The sequence below is a fragment of the Lithobates pipiens genome, unplaced genomic scaffold (genome assembly GCF_037356315.1).
Source record: "Lithobates pipiens isolate NorthernLeopardFrog02 unplaced genomic scaffold, aLitPip1_a1.2 Scaffold_23, whole genome shotgun sequence".
NCBI classification, from domain to species: Eukaryota; Metazoa; Chordata; class Amphibia; order Anura; family Ranidae; genus Lithobates; species Lithobates pipiens.
In genome coordinates this window covers 133,083,914-133,110,235 of record NW_027507785.1, presented here as the reverse complement: position 1 = coordinate 133,110,235, position 26,322 = coordinate 133,083,914, and the positions used below count along the sequence as shown (strand labels likewise).

Below are 26,322 nucleotides of genomic sequence, written 5' to 3'. Positions count from 1 at the left end.
AATTCATAGGGTGATGGGGTGGCCATGGTTTGGGTTGCTGCAGAATTCCCCATCTAGTAGTCTGGGCAGTGTGTGTCTAGTGGCAGGACACAGGTGATAACACCCGGTTTGTTCAACAATCCGGTCTCTGGTCTGGGAGTAGGATCCCTGATCTTTTTTGGGGCAGATGGACTTATATAAAACTATGAAGATTTACCCTTAATATATGATGAAGGGTAAATCTTTCCTGGTGGCGGGATATACCCCTCTTACACCAAGTCTGCAAGAGAAGCCTGTAGGTCTAGTGGTCAAAAGAATCTACCTTTCATAAATGCTAAGAAAAAATAAACCTAGCGTGCAGTGTGAACAGGCGGGTGCTACCTTACTACAATCTGGTTCTTAATACTCTGTATTCATTTAACAACATTTGGGTTTATTCAAACAGATATCCACTCTATATAATTATATCTTATACAACGTTAATACTCTATATACTTACGCTTGCACCTAAAGAGAAACAGACATATTTTTATGGTTTAAGATTTCAGCTTTAAAACGTTATATGTACATTATCAAGTAATCACATCATGATGCATTTCATTATTTATAGTGCACTTTAAAAGTTCTCAAGTGGGCGTCCATTTAGCCAATCCTTATGTCACGGGCGTATATGATACCTCCCGTGTTTAGAATATAATCATAAATATCTCTCTTAGTTTATAGTCGGACCAACCTAGTCAGACTCCTCAGTACCTGCGAACCCTTTTCACCCCCCAAGGGACCAGCCTAGTCCGTTGCGAAGGCACAGTTTATATATATATACAATTAAATTTCTTATAATGGTTGTTTGGACAGGTCAAGCATAAACGCCAATTACCATAAAAAGAGGTAAAAGGTGTAAATATGACTTACCTGTGCAAACCCCACTTTCTGGTACCAAAACTGTAAGGTGTTCGTCTTCTAGATTCCCCTGGATAGCCTAGGCTGGAGTGGCTCAATGGAGGTCCCAAACGCCAGCGGATAACCAAATACACATACTCGTGGGTACGTGGTAACTGATTACGAGGTTTAATGGAAAGTGGACCGTCTTTTATGTGGTAATTTACAAAGCCCTGCCCTGTGAGGGGCCCATAGGGTGGATTTTACACATACATCAACAATTTTCTTAAACTCATGACATTATGTAAGTCAAAGGTTAAATACAATCTTCTGATAGTTATTTTGCCTTTTCAGCATCTGCTGACTGACCATATTCTTGTGTAACCAGTCCTATCTATCCCTGTGCCTCTTACCACAGACAGATGTTTCCTGATATGTCAACATCTTGCATCTTAATTCTGAACCTATTGAAATGCACGCCTAAGCATATTATCTTAGACCTTTGACTTAGTACATCTTTGGTAACCTCAATAGGTATTCCCTTATAATCCTCCCTTTGATCATTCTGTGATTTACATAATGATCATTCCTTTTCTAATTTAATAGCACAGGCTTCATACTCCGAACCCTCGTGCTCTTGGTTTTTATACCATACCGTTGGACCTTTAACAATGGAAGTGAGTTTCAGATCCTCCGGAGCGGCCGTGTTTCCCTTTTTACATAAACATTTGATTATCTTATAACAGGCATATAAGAATAGAATGAAGAGAATCACAGTGGCAATTGTCATGGCAGTATTTCGGAGCCAAGATATTAATCCCCCAAAACTAAAACTGCTCGAGAATGGATCCCAGTTTTTTCCTATGTTTCTTGCCTCTTTCTGTAGTTTATTTACCTCTTCCCTGTGTTGGGCAATAACGTCATAATAGTCTGGGACTTCGATATCTTAGACCTTTGACTTAGTACATTTTTGGTAACCTCAATAGGTATTCCCTTATACCCAAGCAGTGCCAAAAGAGGGGTGGGAAAAACAGCATAGCAACTTCATCCACCATGGCAAGTGGGAACGAGCGAAACTTTACCCACAAAAAACAGTGCGTGGAAAAACCACCACAAAAAACAGGGTACCCTCAACAGGAGTGATTACCCAAAACCGCACCAAAAACTGGAGAAGTAATGCAACAGTGCATTAACTTAACAGTACTGCGTTTTTATCGAAAAACAGGAAATATAAATTGCATATTCAATTGCAACTATACGGCCGCCTGCAAAACTTTGCGGCCAAAACAGGCATCAGCCGATGCACTGACATCTACCTTGTAGAACTTGGTAAACGTGTGAACAGACGACCAGGTCGCCGCTTTACACACCTGAGTGACAGATGCTTGGTGTCAGAAGGCCCAAGATGTTCCGATTGCCCTTGTGGAGTGGGCCGTGACCGGAAAGGGGGGGCACCTGCCCCTTCAAGGCGTAGGCTTGTACTATAATCTGTCTGATCCACCTGGAAATGGTGGCTGACAAGACCGCCATGCCTTTCTTTGGACCAGCCACCGAAACAAACAGTGAGCCTGACTTGCAAAGGGAGCTGTGGCAGACAAATACACCTTCAGAGGCGGAACCACGTCCAGAGCGTGAAGGGCCACCTCCTTAGGGTGCTTCAGGTTGGGACATAGAGATTGTAATACAATGTCCTCATTGATATCAAAAGCCGAGACCACTTTCAGTAGGAAAGACGGTTGCGGACGCAAAACACCACCTTATCCTTGTGGATAACCAGATAGGGCAACTTGCAGGACAAGGCCGCCAGTTCCGAAAACCCTCCTGGCTGATGTGATGGCCACTAGAAAGACCACTTTCTGAGAAAGTCAACAGGGGAATCTCCCTAATATTTTCAAACGGCAGTTTTTGAAGCGCCGACAACACCAGGTTCAAATCCCATGGGGTTAACGGTGGATGCACTGGTGGGACTACATGTCGTACCCCCTGAACAAAGGTACTCACTAAGGAGTGAGAAGCCAGGGGTCGCTGAAAAAAGACAGCCAAGGCTGAAATTTGCCCCTTGCTGAAGAAACAGCAGGATCCTGGATATAGAAAAGGAGCGTGGATGCCATCCTTTCTCCTCACACATGAAGATGTAGGCCTTTCAGGTACGATGGTATATCTTCCGGGAAGAAAACTTTCATGCTCTCAACATAGTTGGGATCACCGAGTCCGCCAGACCCCGGTTCCTCAACACCTGGCTCTCAATAGCCATGCCGTTAAAGCCAGCGATGGTAAAGCAGGATGGAGAATTGGACCTTGAGACAAAAGTTCCTCTCGCAACGGCAGTCACCAGGGAGCATCTGCCACCAGATGCACCAGGTCTGCGTACCTAGGACGCTGAGGCCAATCTGGGGCAACCAGTATCCCTGAGATGGACTCGGCTTCCACTCTGCGAAGCAGGCGTGGTAACAGTTTCAGTGGAGGAAAGGCATAGATCAGCTGGTACTGATCCCACGGAGCCACCACCATGTCTGACGCGTCTGCCCACGGATCTCTTGTCCTGGACACGAATCTTGGCACCTTCTGATTGAGACGGGAGGCCAGCAGATCCACGTCTAGTGTGCCCCACTTCAGGCACAGTAACCTGAATATCTCCAGATGCAATGCCCATTCTCCTGGGTCCAGTATCTGTCGACTCTGATAGTCCGCCTGGCAGTTCTCCACTCCCGGGATGTAAATGGCCGACAGGGCCGGTACGTGTCGCTCTGCCCACCGAAGTATGTGAGCGACCTCCCATACAGCAGCTGAGCTTCTTGTTCCCCCTGATCGGATGCCCTTGCAGTCTCATCAACCATGTGGAGAGGCACAGCCTGATCGCTCTCAATTCGAGCAGATTGATCAGCTACTTGGATTCTTCCGTCGACCAGAGGCCCTGAGCCGACTGAACCCCCATCACTCCCTCCCAGCTGGATAGACTAGCATCCATTGTGATCACTGTCCACCTCAGAGGTAGGAATGATTTTCCTGACTGAATCACCGGGGACCTCAACCACCAGATCACTGAGTCTCTGACTGACTGGCTCACCTGGATCTGTCAATCTAGGGACAACTGAGATTTGTCCCATGTTGTCAAAATATCCTTCTGCAGGACTCTGGTGTGGAACTGGGCATAAGGTAATGCCTCGAAGGAGGCTACCATGAGACCCAGTACTCGCATGCAAAAGCTGAGCGATGACCACTTGCGGTTCATAAGCAGTTTTACCGCAGATCTGAGAGTCTGCAGTTTGTCTGAAGGGAGAAACGCTCTCACTTCCATGGAGTCACAAACTGGTCATGGGCTTCCCTGACTGCAAACCGCATAATTTTTTTTTCCGAGGGCATGTGGGTATGTGCAGGTACGCATCCTGGATGTCTAAGGACGCCAGGAAGTCCCCTTGATGGAGTGCAGCGACTGCTGAGCGAACTGATTCCATTCTGAACCTCTGCACAAAGTGATTGAGGGCTTTTAGGTACAAGATTGGACGTACCCCTTCCTTCTTGGGAACCACAGACAGATTTGAGTAGAATCCCTGGACCTGGAAGCGTTCCAATTCCGGAACTGGTACAATCACCCCGCGATTCAGCAGGTCCCTTACTGCCCCCAAGAGGGCCTCCCGGTGAGCCGGGGATACGGGTATGCTGGCGGGCAAGAATCTGTTTGGTGGCCAAGAGAGAAAACTCTATCTTGTAGCCTGTGGAAATCAAATGGCAGACCCATTGGTCAGATAACCAAGAAGACCACCGGGCTGCAAACTCCCGAAGGCGAGCCCCCCACCTGAGACATGGGTGGGGGCAAACCTTCATGCGGTAGCACTTTTATTCGCAGGCTTGGTAGGCTTCGGTTCCAGGGATGTTTTTGACCGTCCGTTGTCATCCTGTCGGGCTGGGGACGTTTTGTCGAAGCTCCGGGCGAACAAAAAAGCCGTTTGTGAGTGGGAAAAAGAGGGCCCTTGCCTACAGCGTGGCTCCTTAGCCTTCCTGGCCTTTGGGAGTAAGGTACTCTTACCACTGGTGGCATTTTTAGTAATGTCATCCAAAGAGCCGGTCGCCAGGGAATTCCTGGTCAGCAGACCAGCATTTTAGCCAGATCAGGCGCCTCAGCACCACAGCTGACACTGAAGCCCTGGATAACAGAGGCAGAGTATCCAGGCTCGCGTCACAGACGTACTTAAGGCCTTGCACTAGTTGGTCTGCAAGTTGCACGCAGACAGGAGAAGCATGTTGCTCTCCCAATTCACTGTGCAAAAGTTTTGCCCACTCAGTCAAGTGCGGATGCCAGTACTGGTCGCATGGCTGACCCCACAACCGTAAACAGGGAAGGAGCCACTGCCTCAGCCTTCCTGTCCGTGGGATCCTTGAATGCAGGAGTCCCCTCAACTGGGATCGTGGTTACTTTATTTAACCTGGATACTGGGGGGTCCACGACCGGAGGAGCCAACCATTTTTTAAGAAGGCTCTCCTCAAAAGGGTAATGCACCGCCATGTATTTGGGGACCGAAAAGGTCCGTGGCGGGCAACCCCATTCCTTATAAATGAACTTGTCAAAATAAGTCAGATACGGGAACACCTTAGGTGAATGTGCTGGCTTGCGGGACCCAAAAGGGACCGGTACATCAGCAGAGGGATCCGCTGGCTCCTGAATCTTCAGGGTATCACGCACAGCTGTGATAAGTGCTCCAACAAGCACTTTGTTGTGCCCGGACCCAGACGGGGACTCATCCTCACTGTCCGAACAGTCCTGGGCAGACAAGGACAGATCAGGGGTCACCAGCCTCAGCAGGACCTGAGTCTGTGTCAGACCTCTCCCCAGAGGACGGGGGGACGCTTTAGTGCATCTTTCTTCCCACGTACCGCCTCCATCTTGGCAGTTAACGAATTGAGGACCGCTGTCGGGGTGTCCATGGGCACTGCGCAGTCCACAGGTGACCCAGTAGCAATTGCCTGAATTTTGGGGGAAGAAACACCAGTTTCTGAAGCCATGCTGACCCTACCCTGTCTGCCACCCGAAGGGGACTTAGGACCGCGACAGTCCCACCCCCCTTGCTGTCGGTGGCTGAGGGGCTCTTTCACGCCGGACTCACCACCCTGAGGAGTTCTGCACTGTCCCACAAGTATTGCCTGTAGTCCCTGTGTACTCCCAGGTGCAGAGGAAACAAAAGCTGTGTCGGTGGCAGCCGCTGTAATTAGCGCTAAACCGCTCTGAAATGTGCTCAGGCTTCAATAAAGTGGCCGCCTAGCGTCCAGTACAAAGACAGAAAACACAGGGAAAATGGCAGTGAGAGTACATGAACCATGCTACTGCTCTAGAACACTGAAAAACGTGTTCAGGCTTCCAGAAAATGACCACCAGTGTCCTGAATAGGAGAGCACTAGGAAAATGGCCGCTGAAACCCAGAAAGGTATGCTGCCCTCACCCACACCTAAAATGGCCGCCAGCAGCACGATGAGGTACAGAAAGAAAAACAGTGGCAGAGAACACAGCGCTGTACCAGACAACTGCAGACCCTCACAGGCACGTTCCAGGGGCATAAAACACAGGACCCAGGACACCGCTAGACAGCCACCCCCCCATCCCAGGTGAGAGCCCACCAGAGAGCCCCTGTATATGCACACACACACCGCTCAGCAGCCACATGCAGCATCCCCCCAGGGGGGGAGGGAAGATAAGGACAGGGAGAGAAGAGAGGGAGGTGAGGGACCCCCGAATCGACCTCCCAGGGAATGCCCAGCTGCTCAGCCCCACCGAGGCAGGAAGAGCTGTACTTACCAATCCTGAAGAGCTGGGAGACATTCCATTATAGACCCACTCACTGATCAGTACAGGGTGGCTGCTGGCCTCGGCCCACTGTGACACAGAAATCAGTAACCTGGTCATATGTGGGCCCCGGAGCATAAAGGCTCACCGACCACCTCCTGGAGCTGAGGTTTTGTCGTGGCCTGCCGAGCACGTAGCTGCAGCCTGCACACGCTCGATGGCCGGACTGGGGAGACTACAAGGATAAGGGTATCCAGCCTGTCACCCAGCCCGACTGTTGATAGATCACATGATCATTCATCTTGTTCAAAAAGCCAAGCTTCTGCATAAAAAAAGCATGGACCGATGGGCCCACAGGGTTCCTAGGTCCTTCTCCTTCACTAGGCAAAATTAAACTGAGGTCTGTCTGGCAGACTGGAGGGTTGTTACCCAAGGGACCGCCCCCTGGGCGGAACTAACAGATCTGAGTGTTGTGTTACAACTAATGCCTAGTATCTCCTAGTAATAGGGCAAACAACCCAATGGCTAAGAGAGGAGTTGTGTCGGTTGGTGAATATAAGAGAAAAAACGTTTTCAGGCACACTTTCTAGAACTGTTTTTTTTTTTGCAAGAGATCATTGGCTTTTCAGATTTTTTTTTCTTAAAGAACAAAGGATAAGTTCACCTTTTGAAAGATGTTACACCGATATTCAGGGTGTAACGTGTTACAAATGTACTGGCTTTCTACAACCCCCAATCCCCCTGTATTGGCAGCGAGTATTGACACCCAGCTGAGTCATTCATTCAATGAATGTACTACAACTACAAGACAGCCTATGTGGCTGTCGGCTTGTAGTCTTCAAAGAACTACCACAGCGTTGTTGAGCGCTGTGGTAGTTCATTGATTCTTCCTGTCGTGTAAAACTGCCTGCCCGTACTATCTGCAAGAAACCTGCATAGCATCAGCTATCTGCAATGTTTTCCTGGCTCTTAAAAGGAAAAAATAGTAAATGCACATTTTTGCACCTGCAAAAAATGTGCATTTATTATTTTTCTTAAAAGGTTAACTTCTCCTTTAAAATTTTGCTAAATGTTTTTGTCTCAGTACTGCTTAGACCACAAAGGAGAGATTAGACCTCTGAAAACAACATAAAAACTTAAAGTGGTTGTATGCTCAATTTTTTTACTTTTACCTACAGGAAAGCCTATAATAAGGCTTACCTGTAGGTAAAAAAAAATCTCCTAAACCTGTACGGTTTAGGAGATATTCCCCTCGGTATGCGCCGCTGACTGCAGCGGCGCATGCGCACAAGGGGGTTCTCGGCCTGAAAATCCGGCAGTGGCCGACCGGCCGGAATGAAATCTCCCGCGCGCATGCGCAGGAGTGACGATATCGCGGCTCCGGCCACTCACAGCGCCGGAGCCGCGATACCCGGAAGAAACGCTGAGGGAGCATGTCAGCTCTCTCGGCGTGGATCGGGCCAGATGTCGGGGCCTCGTTCTAAGGTAAGTATTTCATAATGAGCTAGTATGCGGTGCATACTAGCTCATTATGCCTTTTGCTTTGCAGGTTTAAAAAAAAAAAAATGTATGGGTTTACTACCGCTTTAAGCACCAAAGAGGTAAAAGAAACAGGGAAAATTGATCAATGTGTTTTTCCCTAGAAAAATTTAAAATAAAACAAAAAATTAAAACAAATTGGATACAAGGTAAATACCAAACTATAGTGAGCGGGCAGCCCTAGACATTAACCACTTGGGGACCGCCCACCGGGGATGTACGTGATTTTTTTGAAGAGGGATATCTCGGTAACGGCAGCAGCTGCTGCCACAACCGAGATGTCCATCTCTTCAGGCGGCGGTCCTCTGTACGATAACGGTGGTCTCCGCGGCGGATTCGCCGCGAGATCACCGCTATCGGCGGCGGGAGAGGTGCTCCCCCCCCCTCCCGCCGCCCTCCCGCACCTTCCGCCGCTTACCGGAGCCGTCGGTAGCGGCGGAGGCGATCGGGTCCTTCCATCTGCTGGGCATAGAGACAAGTGAGGCTAAGATGGCCCCCACTCGTCTCTATACCATAGCAGGGCGGAAGCGACGTCAAAACGTCACTTCCGCCCATACCTCTTAAAGGTATATTTTTTTTAAAATGTCAGATTTTCTTTCTTTTTTTTTTTTTTTTTTTGCATTTTAGCCCAAATATGAGATCTGAGGACTTTTTGACCCCAGATCTCATATTTAAGAGGACCTGTCATGCTTTTTTCTATTACAAGGGATGTTTACATTCCTTGTAATAGGAATAAAAGTGATCCATTTTATTTTATTTTTAAAAACAGTGTAAAAATAAATAAAATCAATTAAAATAAATAAGAAGAAAAAAAAAAATTTTTTAAAAACACCCCGTCACGACGAGCTTGCGCACAGAAGCGGGCACATACGTGAGTAGCGCCCGCATATGAAAACGGTGGTCAAACCACACATGTGAGGTATCGCCGCGATCGGTAGAGCGAGAGCAATAATTCTAGCCCTAGACCTCCTCTGTAACGCAAAAATGCAACCTGTAGAATTTTTTAAATGTCGCTTATGGAGATTTTTGAGGCTAAAAGTTTGACGCCATTCCACGAGCGGGCGCAATTTTGAAGCGTGACATGTTGGGTATCAATTTACTTGGCATACCATTATCTTTCACAATATAAAAAAAAATTGGGCTAATTTTACTGTTGTCTTATTTTTTTATTCAAAAAAGTGCATTTTTCAAAAAAAAGTGCGCTTGTAAGACCGCTGCGCAAATACGGTGTAAAAAAAAGTATTTCAATGACCGCCATTTTATTCTCTAGGGTGTGAGAAAAAAAACAATATAAAATGTTTGGGAGTTCTAAGTAATTTTCTAGCAAAAAAAACAGTTTTAAACATGAAAACACCAAATCTGAAAAAGAGGCCTGGTCCTTAAGTGGTTAAAAACGGACAGTAAAAGCATGGTGCTGTCAACCATGTAGAAGAGTATCCACCTGTGTGAAGACAGAAGATGGGGAAGGAAAAATCATGTCACTGCTCTGGTTTAGTATATCGATGTAAGCCACTTTAATTTTCTGTAATGCAATGCAATTTGGCAACTTGGAGGCGTTCTGTACACAGATTGAGTACAGGACAATAAACCCTAGTATCTGGTTATTATGCATAGCTGCATTGCATTCTGTGTGCTCCAGTTTTAGCACCCCCCCTCCCCCTTAGTTTGCAGACAGGCTTTCCCAGAAATCTCATGTATCTGATTAAAAAAAAAAATACAGTAGGCCGACCCACATAGAATATTTTTCAGATCATTATTAGTGTGCTGCCATGACCTTGTTTGTTATCTTTAGAAAATTATCAGGTAAGAATCTGTAATCTTAATATCAGACTGTGTATTCATTATAAATATTATTTTAAGCCTTGATTAATCTTATTTTTGTTTGGGGCTGTTCAATGAGTAAAGAGTAATCTTTGAATCCCATAGATTAAAAAAAAATCTATGTTTTACAGGTGGATGAGGTGACAGAGCTTCTGGCCAGCTTCACATCTCTTAGCCTCCAAATACAGAACATGGAAAACAGGTAGCCACACTCGTGACTGCTGTACTATATCAGGAACTCCTGGAATTTTCCAGTCACCTATTTACTGCCATACAATCTTGGACTATTGGCTACCTTGACTGTCATCTAGGTCTGTCAGTCCCTAATGGGAAATCTTAAATCCGAACTTCAGAAAACAAAATTTTTAGAAACTTTACCCCGACCTACGTGCATTTGAAGTTTAGCACTTAGCTTGGTTTCACATCTGCACATTGCAGTAATATATGGTAAAATGCACTATTCACAATGACACCCTAGTGCACAAGAACAGTAGACTACAATGCTCCCTTCCTGCAGCGCACTAAAACACCTGTTATGTGTGCTCCATTAAAAAAAAAAGCTTTTTGTTCATTGCCAGGTGATGGCAGCCTGTTCAAAATGAATTGGCCATCTGAAAACAATGCATGTTTATGTGCATGTGGTAATGCCTCCCATGGACCCCAAAGGCCCGAAGAGGCCCTTAGTAATCTTGAAGTAGGTTAATTTCGTCTGTAATTCCTCCCAATGCAGTGATGTCAGCAGCCACCTAAAAATGATTTATCTGCTGGTATGGGGGTAGTCCCATTATGAGCTATGGGTTGGTTAACCATTGAATCCATATATAACCGTGAAGCACTGATGTGAACTTACTAGGTTTACAGGCATACAGCATACAGGCTGTTGGAGAGGTAAGAGGTATTGCCTTTGCCTGCCTTTTCTAACAACAAAATACCTGGACTTCAGATTTAAGGTTTAGCCATTCGAACTTGCCTTCTGAAAACGTACATCGGGAAACCATTAACACTTTGACTACAAACATGGTACGATGACAATCTACACCAACGTTTCAACTCAAGGAGCTACAGATGTTTCTTTGTATTCTATTCAGTCACTTGTCAAGACCCTGTTCTTTTTACCCTTGGCCAGCGTATTGCCTTGAGTTGTGCTTGTTTACTCCATGATATCTATGTTCACTGGGTTGCTGTTAGGTGTTATTGATATTGAGTCCTGAGATCCATGGGAATTGGTAGGGTTATGCAAATTGTAGTAACCTACAGCGACCAATCAGATTTCACCCATTTCCATATTTAACTACATTAAACTGAAAGCTAATTGGTTTCTGTTGGTTACTGCACTTTGTACTGCCTTACATGTTTTCGTTGTGTCATTTGTATTATATGTACGTAAAGGTATTTGCAGTAGTGCAGTCCAGTTTAAGAACTTTCAGTGTAATTTTGTATGTATTGCACATTTAATGCAAATCCAGTGCAAAACTGCTGTTATTCTAAGGTGTCAAAAACCTACTTCATTACTGTTCTAACTTACCAGGACCCTGCATTCACTATATCTGGTTTCCCACAGTACACAAAACAACTGCTAAATACCTTTTCTCATCAGCAGTATATAGCAATCTTGTAACTTCTATCAGTGTCCGGCCAAGCACTGGTTAAACCTTGTAAGAGGAGTTTTCGTTCTCCTGTGACTGTCCAATTAGGCTGCATAACTCCTAACCCTCTGTCTGGACAGTGCTGATCACATGCACCCTGCCCCAAAAAAACTCTCTAGCATTACGCCTCAAACGGAGCGTGTGCAGTGTGCCTTCTAGGGCTCTGTACTATCAGGAGATGGAGTGGGTACTGTGGAAGAAGGGGAGGATCAGAGAACAGAATCAGACAACCTTTTTACACAATGCACAGGATTAATCCCTTAGGTTCCACAGTGAGTATAACAAGTGTGCTCTACTGCATATACAGACTGATTTTACTGTTGTGGATTTGGTAACACTTTAAAGTGATCGTAAACCTTCACTTTGTAATACAACCAATTTAGTTTAAAATAGAAATGAAAGGCAAAACATTTGTGTATAGCTATAAAAAACATTTATATACACTCCCCATCCCTTCTTTCTTTCTTTTTTTTTTTACGTGATCACATACCATCTGCTCTCATCTGCATAAGGGTTGGGGTGGAGAAATGGCAGCACACTCATCTTCACAGTGAAAGGCGGTGATGGTTGGGGGGTGCGTCACAACAAATCTGATCATTGGAGCAGAGCAAGCTGAGTTCCCAGCATAGCTAGAGAACCGACCACACTGGGCTCTCATGCCTAGTGTAGTCAGTTTTTAATAGGAAAGCAGAGTAACTGGCAGAAACGCCAGGTATTTCACACAAAGAAAGCAATACAAAGAACACATGATACTTTTTTCTTTCTTTTTTTAATAATTTTTTTATACATGTACATTGTACAGCAAGCACATATTCGGAATATAAAAAGTGGGTTTTACATACTCTTTAATTCAATCTTATTTTTCCTTACACAATAGAAAGCCGTCTTTCTCTGTATGATGGTGAATAAAAAATAAAATAAATAGCCCTATCTTGAACTGAAAGAATTATTAAATGTGCAGCTCGTTAAAGTGGAGTTGCAGCCCAAAAAAATAAATGCACGAATGTTCCTAAAAAAAAAAAAATAAATTGGGAAAAATTGTTTGTTCTTTTTCTCACCTCTAAATGGCTGTTGCTAGGGGGTCCCTTGTAGTCTGCCTCCTTCAGTGCCTGGGCTTGTGACATCAATTCCCCTTGGCGCAGGAAGGGCACAGCTTTGCCCCCTCCTTTTTGTCAATCATCTGGGACACGTGACAGATCCCAGATGATTTTGTGGCATGCGCAGTGCGCCCACAGTTACAGTGAACGGAGGGGGAGACAAGCGGGGCTTCGATCCCCTGCATAGCTGGACCCTGGGACAGGTAAGTGTCCAATTATTAAAAGTCACTAAAAGGTTAAAAGGTACTGACACATTCATTAATAATATATGCACAACTTTACCATCTCTTCCTCTTTCCTGTATTTTAAATGTCAAATCTCTCATTCGTTGTGATCTTTCACGAGGGTGAATTTTATGTAAAAACAAATCCCTTGCATGGAAAGATTATCTTCTGTTTTTGTGATGTGCATAATGATGGACTACGTCTGACAAGAAAATTTTAGTCCTACTAGATTGTCTTCTGTTGTGGTGGCTCCATGTATTAACACATCATCAATTGCAATCATAAAAATGTTGAACATCATGGTACAGAAAGACGCAGCAAAGCCGGAAAGGGAAATGGAGGACAGTCGGATATAAGGAAATGCAAAACAAGCACAATATAGTAAGAAAACATTAAAAGGTGCTTAAAAACCCACAGAGATTTCACAAGAGACATACAAAGCTGTTTAACTCCAGAATTCATCAAAAAAAAATGTCAGTTTTAGGTGGGCCAATTTATATTTTGCACTGGAATTGCGCTAAATATATTTTATGAGATAATCATGTACAGTTCTTTATCTATATAAGATTGTGGGTGGTTTCTTGTTGTCTGCAATTGTGTATCAATCTTAATCTCTCCATTTCACTAAGAAAATACAATACTGTCTTATTTGTTGTACTGTGACAACAACATTGTGACTCTTTTTTACAGAGCTGTAAATGCGTTTTCATTTTATGATTGAAACTCTGTTATTAAAAATGACATTCATTTTAAAGTTCTGCTTTGCGTTTGTCTCAGTCAGAAACATTACCATGGCTGAAACTTCCTTTGTTCTTTCCAAAAACAAAACAACTGTAAGGAACAAGTCAGCCCTAAACTTGTGTGTGTGTGGGTATATATATATATATATATATATATATATATATATATATAATATGACTTTGGTGTAGTTGCTAGCAAGTTAAATGTTAAAGTGGTTCTAAAGCTAAAACTATTTTTTTACCTTAAAGCATTCCCTGCATTAAGGTAAGAAACATTTTCCCACTTGCTGTGCCGCTGAGCAAACACCTGAGCAATTCATTTCTGTGCCCATCAGCAGTTCTGCTCTCTTGTCTTTCTCTTCTCACAGTAGGATTGGGCAGCAGTAGAAGCCATTGTCTCATGCTGCTGTCAGTCAAGCCCTGTAAGCACAGAGAGAGGGTTGGGGCTGAGGCACACTGTGTGTGTGTGTGTGTCTATGGACACACACCGAGCAGCTCCGGAACAAGCCTGTACATCTGCCCCCAGAGCAAGAAGCTTGCTATAGGGGCAGACGCAGAAAGGGAGCAGCGAACAGCTGGCACGGGACTCCAAAAGATGAGGTTCTGTGCCACTCTGTGCAATAACATTGCACAGAGCGGTTGAGTATGACTGTTGTGTTGATGTTATTCTCCTTTTTATTTTTCAATTGCTTTCAGAATACTTTAAATTATTGTCTGATTTCTTATATCTTTGTAGGGGACAGTAGTGGTAAGATCTGAATTTTTTGGTGCACCCAACTGTCATGGCCATTAGGCATTGGGCCTACTTTTCCTGTCACATAATAAACGCATTGCTATTGGTGAGGGAGACTCTCTGACCCAAGGGATGGAGATGGATTTCTGTGTGCCGTTTTAGTTTTCAAGAGATATGAAATGCCAGAGAATTCAGCCTACTGGCATTCTCTGATAACTAAAGCAAGTCCAATCTGTTGAAAGTCCAGCTCACCAGATTTCTCTCCAACGCTTAGATGTAGTTCAGGCTGTTTAAGTGTATCTCTCTAAGTGTATCATTCTGCAAAAGATTCTCTTCTCTCTTCCATACATTGAAGAGAATAGCTAAGATCTATAGGGTTATAGTTCCACCTTCAAGAAGAGGACACTATTTTCCTCTACTCCCGTGTTATTTGTGATGCTTGGTGCACTATAGTTTCTGCTGGGCCAAATATGGCCTGTGGTTCTGACCAGCTTGACAGCATCCCCAGATAGGCAGGTGCACCCCTGGTTTTCCCCTGAGATGGCCTACTGACCCCTGGGAGTTCCTAGTGGCAGCATGGAGTCCCCCCCCCCTCCTTGGGCTGTATGTATGCACCTGAGAATGTTGGAAGCACATGGTGGCCCTGTGATGGCTCAACATGATATAGCCATTGTTGTGAAAATGATCAGCTACAGAATAACTTTTTTTTTTTTTTTTTTTACAAATTCTATTGAGTTTTACAAAGTGAAATGCACAGAATACGTGCAGGAATCCTCTTATGATACAGAATTTCAGGTGATGCAGCTGGATGAAACAAAAACTGTGTCTGTCTTAATTTCGGGCCCCAAAGCAACAAAATTATTATTTTAAAGGGGGGTTATTATTTTCTATGCCCACATAAGCAACTTCAAAAGAAGAACAGGGTATTGGAGACAGCATTCTTTGTTATCAACCATATATAAATCCAGGGGGAATGAATATTAGATGGTTGTAGTAGGAGATAGTGGAGAATGAATTTGATAGATATCTGCCTTTTATAGATTGCCAAAATTTGCTTTGGCTTACCACCCCATATTTTGGAATGAGGACAGAATAGATTTAATTTCTGGTTTCCTTCCACACTCCAAAGACATGCTGGTAGGTTAATTGGCTCCTACATAAATTGGCCTTATTATGTGCATGTATGAAATGGTTAAGGACCTTAGACTGTAAGCTCCATGAGGGCAGGGAGGGCTGATGTGAATATATAATATAAATATGTGAAGAGCTGCATAAATTGATGGAGCTATACAAGTACCTGTAATAAATTGATTTGAGCTTGTTAAGGTAGAGTCCATGAAGGCCTGCCATCTGGCAATAAACTGTTTAATTGAAACATCACATCAGGATTTTCATCTCTACTTTTTTTTTTTTTTTTTATCTTTATTTAAGGAATGCTGAATACACAAGTGTGCAAGAAAAACATGACTATCATCTGTATCTATTATTGGTTATTCATATGAACTCAAACAAGTCTATGTATATTAATATGACCGTAAACGAGGACCAGTCAAAACTTACTGGTGAAGTTGTGTCTAAAAGAATACCACCAGAATTATCTAGCAGATCCACCAGGACAGTAGGGACAACCATCCGTCCAGCATGAAATATAAAAATAAACTGAACATGGTATCCATAGACCTGTGCTGCTTGTTTAGTGTTACCAACTAAGTGAACGGGGTCCCTCCGGGGAGCAAAACTAGCTTCACCCTATAGGTCAGGTATCAAGGTGGTATATTTAATAACCTGAGTCTAAATGTCGTCTTTTGTTGAGGATATGGGGCTCAATCCTAGCAACATGGGAGTGGTACCAAAATGGGGTTCCACAATCCATGGGATTTTCTTATTTATTGGAAAAAAAGAGTGAGTGACACCATTGGTGCTGCCGAAGACAGGAAGGGATAGCGGTAAAGAAGAGCAAGAGGGTGGAAGTAAGAGGAAAGGGGGTTGTGAATGAAGCCCTGGTGAGGCCGACTGCCCACAGCCCCAAACTGCCCCAGAACAGCCTGGCTAAGTGTAGGACCTGTGTTCATCTGAAAACTGAAACAGATCCCAATGTGTCCAACGAGTATTGTGATCCTCCTCTTCCCCCAAAGCTGCCGTAAGGCGTCCCATCCACTGAATGACACTAACCCTAGCAAACCACTGTACAACTGTCGGAGGGGGACTGCTGTTTCCACATACTGGGAATAGACGCCCTGGCTGCATTCAGGAGGTGCTTTAATAGGGATTTACAATGGCGCTTACTGGACATTGGGGTCAGGTTCAGTAGTATTGCCGCTGGGTTGTCCTGGAGATCAACATCTGTAAGTTTGTGGATGATTCCCAATATCTGTCTCCAAAAAGAGGTCAAGACTGCGCACTCCCAAAAGATGTGAAGTATTGTGCCATTCTGCGTGCCACATCTTCAACATAGGGGACTATGTCCTGGGAATGTGGACGCTAACCATCGTGTCAGTACTTTGTAGGTGATTTCTTGATATTTGCTACATAGGGAGGATTAATGCGCAAAAAAGAGGATTTGATTTTTTTGATCTTCTGTGAACGTAGTATTGAGATCTTTCCCACTTCCTCAGGTATGGGGGGTCATGGAGGGACTTATAGGTCAGCAACATATTATAAGAGTAGGAAAGGGTTTTCCGTATTTTGGTTCCTCTCCCAGGCATAGCTCTTCAAAGGGTGTAAGTTGTCTGCTGAAACCTTCCATTTCCGGGAGGGATCTGAGAGAGTGCGAAAGCAAGATCCTCCATCTTCCCAAACTAGAAGACGTAAAACTAGGATATATGTTTGAAGGGTCACTCCACTCTGAGGGACCGCAAAAGGAGGAGGCTCTGACCACTCTCTGCCCCGGATGGAGCCGGAAGGACCTATCAGAGAGACCCGGCAAAAAATCTGGGTATCCAATTACAGGCGTCAGTGGAGAAGGAAAACTTGGCATCTCTCCTATTCTAAAGTATCTGTGAAGCTCTTGTAGAGTTGGCTCAATTAACGGGTGGGAAAAGAAGAATCTTGAAGACTCAGTTCCGCACCAGGGCAAGCCCTCAAGAGGAAGCGGTACTGATTCCTGTTCTAGTCTGACCCATAATTTGTGTGATACATGCCTGCACCAGTCCACCACCCTGTTCATGTGGACCGCTGTGCAGTACAAGGCTGGATCGGGGAGACCTGTCCCTCCTCTGAGTTTTGAACGTTGCAATAAGGAACTTTTGATGCAGGGTTTGCCATGCCAGCCGTATTTAATAAAGATTGTACACAGCTTACGGAAGAAGTCCTGCGATATGCTCACTGGTAGAGCTTGTAAAATGTAAAGCAATCTCGGCATGATATTCATCTGTAAAACATTGCATCTACCAAACCAGGAGATTGCCAGGCCCTTCCACCTGTCGAGGTCTGAGGAGAAAGTGTTCAGAAGTTGTTGAAAATTGAGTTGGTAGATGAGGTGCAAGTCAGAGGGGATTTTTGTGCGTAAATACTTGATGGCTTGAGGCGACCACCAGAAAGGAAGGTTGTTGCTAAGGTAAGTCCGGGAGCTAGGAGTTAGATGTTCAGTGCCTCTGATTTTTGGAGATTAATTTTAAGATCTGAGAGAACCCCGTATTGGCGTATTTCTGACGATAGGATTGGGAGCGAAGTATGTGGGTTTGAGATATAAAATAGCAGGTCATCTGCATACTCAGCAATTTTATGGTGGCATGTGCTAGTTTCAAGTACTTTGATATCCGGGTTAAGCCTAATATATTGTAACATGGGTTCTAAGGAGATTATGAACAGAAGTGGGGAAAGTGGGCACCCCTGTCTTGTGCCGTTACTTATCTTAAAGGGGTTGGAGGCCACCCCATTTACTCTAACTGATGCGGAAGGGGAGGAATAAATGGCCGATATCCATGACAGGATGGGGGCTGGCATTCTAAGTAAAAAATATATACAGAATACTCAAGCGCTGATGCAGAAAAAATTTAAATATATATATATATACCAAAAATTACTTAACGAAAAAAGCTGCACCAAAAAAAAGTGATCCCTCACACAGCAATGTTAAATTTTGTGAAATATATTAGTGCGCTAAATTCAATCCTAAATTTTTAGATCAAATCAAATATTATTGTAATTTATACTCAATATAAATACTCAATGATCTGAGTCCTCACAACAAAATATTGTATCCCTGTGCATATGGATGCCTTAATAATAAACCAAATTAATACCTGTGATTATTTACATATAATGATGCAAATATAAACTGCTTACGTATATACAGTGCCTTGCGAAAGTATTCAGCCCCCTTGAACTTTTCAACCCTTTGCCACATTTCAGGCTTCAAACATAAAGATATAAAATTTTAATTTTTTGTGAAGAATCACCAACAAGTGGGACACAATTGTGAAGTGGAGCGAAATCTATTGGATAATTTAAACTTTTTTAGCAAATAAAAAACTGAAAAACTCAAAATTATTCGGCCCCTTTACTTTCAGTGCAGCAAACTCACTCCAGAAGTTCAGCGAGGATCTCTGAATGATCCAATGTTGTCCTAAATGACTGATGGTGATAAATAGAATCCACCTGTGTGTAATCAAGTCTCTGTATAAATCCACCTGCTCTGTGATAGTCTCAGGGTTCTGTTGAAAGCGCAGAGAACATCATGAAGACCAAGGAACACACCAGGCAGGTCCGTAATACTGTTGTGGAGAAGTTTAAAGCCGGAATTGGATACAAAAAGATTTCCCAAGCTTTAAACATCCCAAGGAGCATTGTGCAAGCGATCATTTTGAAATGGAAGGAGTATCAGACCACTGCAAATCTACCAAGACCTGGCCGTCCCTCTAAACTTTCAGCTCAGACAAGGAGAAGACTGATCAGAGATGCAGCCAAGAGGCCCATGATCACTCTGGATGAACTGCAGTGAACTACAGCTGAGGTGAGAGAGTCTGTCCATAGGACAACAATCAGTCGTACACTGCACAAATCTGGCCTTTATGGAAGAGTGGCAAGAAGAAAGCCATTTCTCAAAGATATCCATAAAAAGTCTCGTCTAAAGTTTGCCACAAGCCACCTGGGAGACACACCAAACATGTGGAAGAAGGTGCTCTGGTCAGATGCAACCAAAATCGAACTTTTTGCCCACAATGCAAAACGATATGTTTGGCATAAAAGCAACACAGCTCATCACCCTCAACACACCATCTCCACTGTCAAACATGGTGGTGGCAGCATCATGGTTTGGGCCTGCTTTTCTTCAGCAGGGACAGGGAAGATGGTTAAAATTGAGGGGAAGATGGATGCAGCCAAATACAGGACCATTCTGGATGAAAACCTGTTGGAGTCTGCAAAAGACCTGAAACTGGGACGGAGATTTATCTTCCAACAAGACAATGATCCCAAACATACAGCAAAATCTACAAAGGAATGGTTCACAAATAAACGTATCCAGGTGTTAGAATGACCAAGTCAAAGTCCAGACCTGAATCCAATCGAGAATCTGTGGAAAGAGCTGAAAACTGCTGTTCACAAACGCTCTCCATCCAACCTCACTGAGCTCAAGCTGTTTTGCAAGGAAGAATGGGCAAGAATTTCAGTCTCTTGATGTGCAAAACTGATAGAGACATACCCCAAGCGACTTGCAGCTGTAATCGCAGCAAAAGGTGGCTCTACAAAGTATTAACGCAAGGGGGCCGAATAATTTTGCACGCCCCACTTTTCATTTTTTTATTAGTTAAAAAAAGTTTCAAAAATCCAATAGATTTCGTTCCACTTCACAATTGTGTCCCACTTGTTGGTGATTCTTCACCACAAATAAAATTTTATATCTTTGTTTGAAGCCTGAAATGTGGCAAAAGGTTGAAAAGTTCAAGGGGGCCGAATACTTTCGCAAGGCACTGTAAGGATATGTGCAAATCAAATTAATCCATATAAAGTGCTTACGTGCATGGGGATTTCTGCAAACCAAAAGAATCCTTATAATTAGCTGCATATACTTAATGCAAATATAAAGGGCTATGCGTGCTTAAAAAATGGTGAATATACACCAAAAATGAATCCATATAATTATTTGCATATAAAATTAATAATAAAGTGCCTTAATTTGTGCATAGAAAACCTATTGGTCGATAATTGATTGTACCCAATATGCAAGCAATACCAAATGAATCGAACAAAATCATTAATCAACACTTGAACATCCAATGTTTCTGCAATCGGGTGCAATTCTTTTCCGTGCACTAGTCTCTTTATAGAATAGTGCGCTGATCTCTTTAAAACTTCATATATACTTTGCAATTGCTAATATGTCTTATCAGCCTCAGTCATTTCAAATGTATCCATACATTCTCATCGCTGCCTATGGCTTATATAGCGTTTTTTTTCTTCCTCTTTATCTTAAACTCCACAATTCGGACATGTAAAAAAGGAAAGAGAACACATTAAAATATTCAATAAAATGGTGACCCAGGATATTGCAAGATTTAAAATCAAAAGGGTACAAAACCCCCAGACAATCAAGAGCGGTATTAAAGAACTTGAAGAAAATAAGAAAGTGGTAATACAACCGGCAGACAAAGGGGGAGCTATTGTGGTGCTATTTTAGGAATATTATAATGTTGAATTATTAGGCCAGCTAAATGATACAAGGACATATATTAAGCTTAAGTATAATCCCACGAATGAATATAAATGTGAATTGAGTAAATTAATACAAAAAGGAAAAATGAAAGGAGAGGTATCTGATACCAGAGGCCTGCAGAGTACCTGTGATCTACACGATACCTAAAATTCACAAAAATCAGACTTCACCACCGGGTAGGCCCATAATTAATGGAATTCAATCCATTAATTCAAGGGTTTTCTCTCTTTTTTCCTTTTTTTTCCTTCCATAAATTTTATTGAAGTTTTACCAAGTATCTACATACAATGGTTACAAAAGTAAGTATACAGTCAGCGTACAAAGTACATAAACATAGTGAACAGGTAGACTGTAGGGCATATGTATAACTTTATATAACACAATATAGAGCAGAAGAAGTAAATAGATGCTGATATATGTTTATATAGGCCGGCTAAATGTATAATTGGTCATACCATCCATGTATGAGGAAAGATATTATGAGGGCCGGTTAATATTTTTATGTTTATAAGTGCATCAGCAGTATAAGGCATAAACGTTAATGAAAATAAAAATATAAAGATATAAGCTGTACAGGGCTGAGTCAATATTTAAAATCCCATCTCCGGTCACCCCTACTGGGCTCTGACTGTGACCGGCGATGGGAAATAACAGGGATTCCCAAAAGAATGATGGTCAGCGCTGTACTGCAATTGGGGGAGCACCGTTCTCAAGTCTAGAGTTATTAAGGACAGCAGTTCTCTGGAAGGGAAGGGGTAGGAAAAATGTAAGATGATCCCTGTGTAGGGCATCGTAAATATGGGGTTGAGTGGCATTGAAAGGTACCGGGTGGACCGTATCCAAGGTTTGGACTACTGAGTTACGGGCCAGGTATAGGAAGGGTAAAACTAGCAACTATTAGGAAATGTGTGTCTGCGATACACAGTTAGGTTCTGATGTTGTTGGTGGGCGTGTATCAAGGTGGGGGTTTTGCGTTGGGTTAAGATGAGTTTGTCCAGATAGCATAGAAGATCTGAAGTGTTTCCAAACAGCCCAAGTTTGCCCGTAAACGTTCGGGGTGTCCTTGGCCTGGTGAATAAGTTCTTCCATCTCTGATATAGTATCTACCCTTTTTATCCATTAAATCAAGGTTGGGCGAATATGTGGATAGGTTCATCCAACCATTAGTTCCGTATACAAAATCGTATTTGAGGGATACGAAGCACCTATTGCAAATTTTGGAGAAAGTGGAAATTTTACCAAAAGAAAAGTATCTAATTGCAACCGCGGACGTGAAATCTTTGTACACGAGTATTACGCATGCCGATGCAATAGAAGCTACTAAATGGGCCATGGATACATATGGAAATCTCGAAAACAGAAAAGATTTATTCTAAGGTGCTTAGCATATGGATTAAAGCACAATTATTTTTGGCACAATAAGGAGTACTATCGACAACTAAATGGAATAGGGATGGGAACAAAATATGCTCCAAGTGTTGCTAACATTTTTATGGGGAAGTGGGAAGAAGCACTATACGCGGATCCCCCAAGGCAATTGGTTTTATTCAGGAGGTATATAGATGACTGTATTGTTATCTGGCAAGGTGATGATGAGAGTTTAATACAGTTTTTTGAACAACTCAATGAAAACCAAAATAATATAAAACTCACATATGAAATAAGCAACACTAGTGTCAAGGTTTTGGATTTGGAAATAACACTGGAAGACAATGGTTTTTCTACACAAAACATATTTTAAACCAATAGAAATAAATAGTTACATCCCAACTGACAGCTGTCACTATGATCCATGGCTAATCAATATCCCTAAAGGACAAATGATTAGGATTAGAAGAAATTGTAGTAGTATACAGGTATTTGCGGAACAGGCGGAACAAATAGCAAATAAATTCATTGAGAAAGGGTACAATGAGGAATTCATAAAAGAACAAATCAAAAAGGTGTTGGAAACACCAAGAGAAACCCTAGGTGTGGATAAAGAAAGAAAAGTATTAGAAAATAAGTCGGGGCCCTCCAATGATTTTTAGTTATAATGCACAATATAGGAAAATTGAACAGATAATAAAGAAGCACTGGCCGCTTTTGAGAGTGGATATAGAGTTAAGTAAAATCTTAATGGAAAAACAAGATTTATTTACAGGAAAGCCCCCACATTAAGAGATCTGATTGTCAAAAATTTACCGGATCCACCAAATAGTCAAAATATGGTCTTTTTTTCAAGGAAAAGGTTTTTTTCCCATTCAGAAAATGCTATGGATGTTGTAACACTAAGCAGAATGGGCAAAAGTGCAATAAATTTATATCGAACACCACTAAAAAGGAATATGAGATAAAGGATTTTATCTCGTGCCGTACAGAAGGGGTGGTGTACATGCTGGAATGTTCCTGTTCCCTACAATACATAGGTAGAACGAAACGGTCTTTATGGAAAAGATTACGTGAACACGTACAGAACATAAAAAAATGTTTTTCTGAAACATAGTGTTTTTTTTTTTGTTTTTTTGTTTTTCTTTCCATTTCCATTTATTTATTTATTAGTTTCATTTTTATTTTATTCTTATTTTTATTTCTATTTTAATTTCTATTTTTTTTCGCATTTTTTTTCTTTTTCTTTTTTTCATTTATTTCTTTCATGTTTTTTCATTTCTTTTATTTTACATATTTAGGATGAAAAAAGACACAAGTCCATCCAGTTCAACCACAAAAAAATAAAAAATAAAATAATAATATCATACAATCCCATATACCCAATTCTATACCCACAGTTGATCCAGAGGAATGCAAAAAACCCCAGCAGAGCATGGTCCAATTTGCTAAAGCAGGGGAGAAAATTCCTTCCTGATCCCCTGAGAGGCAGTCGGGTTTTTCCCGGATCAACTTTACCTATAAATGTTTGTTAGTACCCAGTTATATTATGTACACTTCGGAAATAATCCAGGCCCTTCTTAAAGCAATCCACTTAGCAGGCTAGAACCACCTCTGCAGGGAGTCTATTCCACATTTTCACAGCTCTTACTGTGAAGAAACCTTTCCGTATTTGGAGATTAAATCTCTTTTCCTCTAGACATGAAGAGTGACCCCTTGTTCTCTTTGTTGACTGTAAAGTGAATAACTCGACACCAAGTTCACTATATGGACCCCTTTGTATATTTGTACATGTTGATCATATCCCCCTTTAATATCCTCTTATCAAGAGTGAATAAATTCAGTCCCTCTAATCTTTCCTCATAGCTGAGTTCCTCCATGCCTCTTATCAGTTTGGTTGCCCTTCTCTGCACGGTCTCCAGTTCCCCGATTATCCCTTTTGAGAACTGGTGCTCAAAACTGAACTGCATATTTTATTAATGAGTTGAACAGGGGCAAAATGATATCTCTCTCTGGAGTCCATACCTCTCTTAATACAGGAAAGGACTTTGCTCGCATTGGAAACCGCAGCTTGGCATTGCATGCTATTATTGAGCTTATGATCTACCAAAACCCCCAGATCCTTCTCCACTATGGATTCCCTCAGTTGTATTCCCCCTAAAATGTATGATGCATGCATATTCTTAGCCCCCAAGTTTTACATTTATCTACATTAAACATCATCTGCCACATAGTCGCCCAATTAGACAGAGCATTGAGGTCGGCTTGTAAAATGGAGACATCCTGTAAGGACGTTATACCACTGCATAGCTTGGTGTCATCTGCAAAGACGGAAATGTTACTTTTGCTCCCAGACCCAATATAATTTATAAAGATATTAAAAAGTAAGGGTCACAGCACTGAACCTTGGGGTACACCACTGATGACCTTAGACCATTCAGAGTAAGAAACATTAACCACTACTCTCTGAATTCTGTCTTCTAGCCAGTTTCTATCCATTTACAAACTGATATTTCCAAACCTGCAGACTTTACCTTAGCCGTGTACGCGGAACTGTATTGAACGCTTTTGCAAAATCCAAGTATACCATGTCCACTGCCACCCCTCTGTCCAAGGTTTTACTTACCTCCTCATAAAAAGAAATCAGGTTTGTTTGACAACTTCTGTCTTTCACGAATCCATGCTGTCTGTTGCTTAAAATATTTTTTTCCTGCAAGAACTCGTCTATGTGGTCTTTTATTAATCCCTCCAGTATCTTCCCAACTATAGAAATTAAACTAACAGGTCTATAGTTACTTGGTAAAGACTTTGTTCCCTTTTTAAATATAGGCACCACATTGGCCCTGCGCCAATCCAGTGGTGCTATTCCTGTCATTAATGAGTCCCTAAAAATTGGATACAATGGCTTTGAAATTACAGAGCTCAATTCTTTTAGGATCCGTGGGTGGATGCCATCAGGCCCTGGTGCTTTATCCACCTTTATTCTGTCCAAATATTTCTGTACCATATCACTTTTGAGCCATTGTGGATTTGGGGCTTTGTCACTACCACCCCTATTATGGACATGAACTCCCCCATGCTCCTTTTGTATACACAGAGCTGAAGAAAGTATTTAATAAGTTAGCCTTCTCTTTGTCCCCAGTCACCCACTCCAGAATATTTTGTAAAGGGCCTACATGCTCAGACTTGACCTTTTTACTATTAATATATTTGAAGATTTTTTGGGGGTTTGTCCTACTATCTTTTGCAATCTGTCTTTCAGTTAGAATTTTTGCATCCTTGATTTCCTTTTTACATATTCTGTTATATTCTTTGTAACATTTAAATGACACTAGCGTTCCTTCATTTTTATATTTTTAAAAGCTCTTTATAGATTATAGCTAGTTTATAGCTTTTTTAACTTTGGCCGTGAGCCACATCGGTTTTATTTTTAGCCTTTTAAACTTATTGCCCATGGGAATATACTTTGCAGTGAGATCACAAACAGTCTTTTTGAAGAATTCCCATTTCTGTTCTGTGCCCATTGATGCCAATATTCTCTCCCAGTCTAGGTCCTGGAGAGCAGCCCTCATCCTTGGAAAATTTGCTCTCTTGAAATTATTAAGTGTTTTTATCTTTCCCGTATATGATTTTTGCTTACAGCTAACATCAAATGAAATCATGTTATGGTCACTGCTACCCAGGTATTCCTTTATTTGAACATTAGTAATACGTTCTGCATGGTTTGAGATTACCAGGTCCAACAGAGCATCATTCCTAGTTGGGGCCTCAATAAACTGGACCATAAAATTGTCCTGTAATAGGTTTATAAATTTTTGCCCTTTAACTGTCCCAGCAGTGCCATTACTCCAGTCAATTTCTGGGT

General features: G+C 42.4%; 1 protein-coding gene across 3 annotated transcripts in view; it reads left to right on the top strand.

Annotated features, from left to right (window-relative positions):
• Nucleotides 1-13,715, top strand: part of ANKRD54 (ankyrin repeat domain 54) — a 131,621-nt gene extending 117,906 nt beyond the window's left edge. For all 3 annotated transcript variants that reach the window (XM_077452395.1, XM_077452394.1, XM_077452393.1), the window contains one exon: nucleotides 10,126-13,715. In XM_077452395.1, the coding sequence (XP_077308521.1) occupies nucleotides 10,126-10,200 (75 nt within the window). In that variant the 3' untranslated portion in view covers nucleotides 10,201-13,715. The remainder of the gene's footprint in view (nucleotides 1-10,125) is intronic.
• The last annotated feature ends 12,607 nt before the right edge of the window (nucleotides 13,716-26,322 follow it).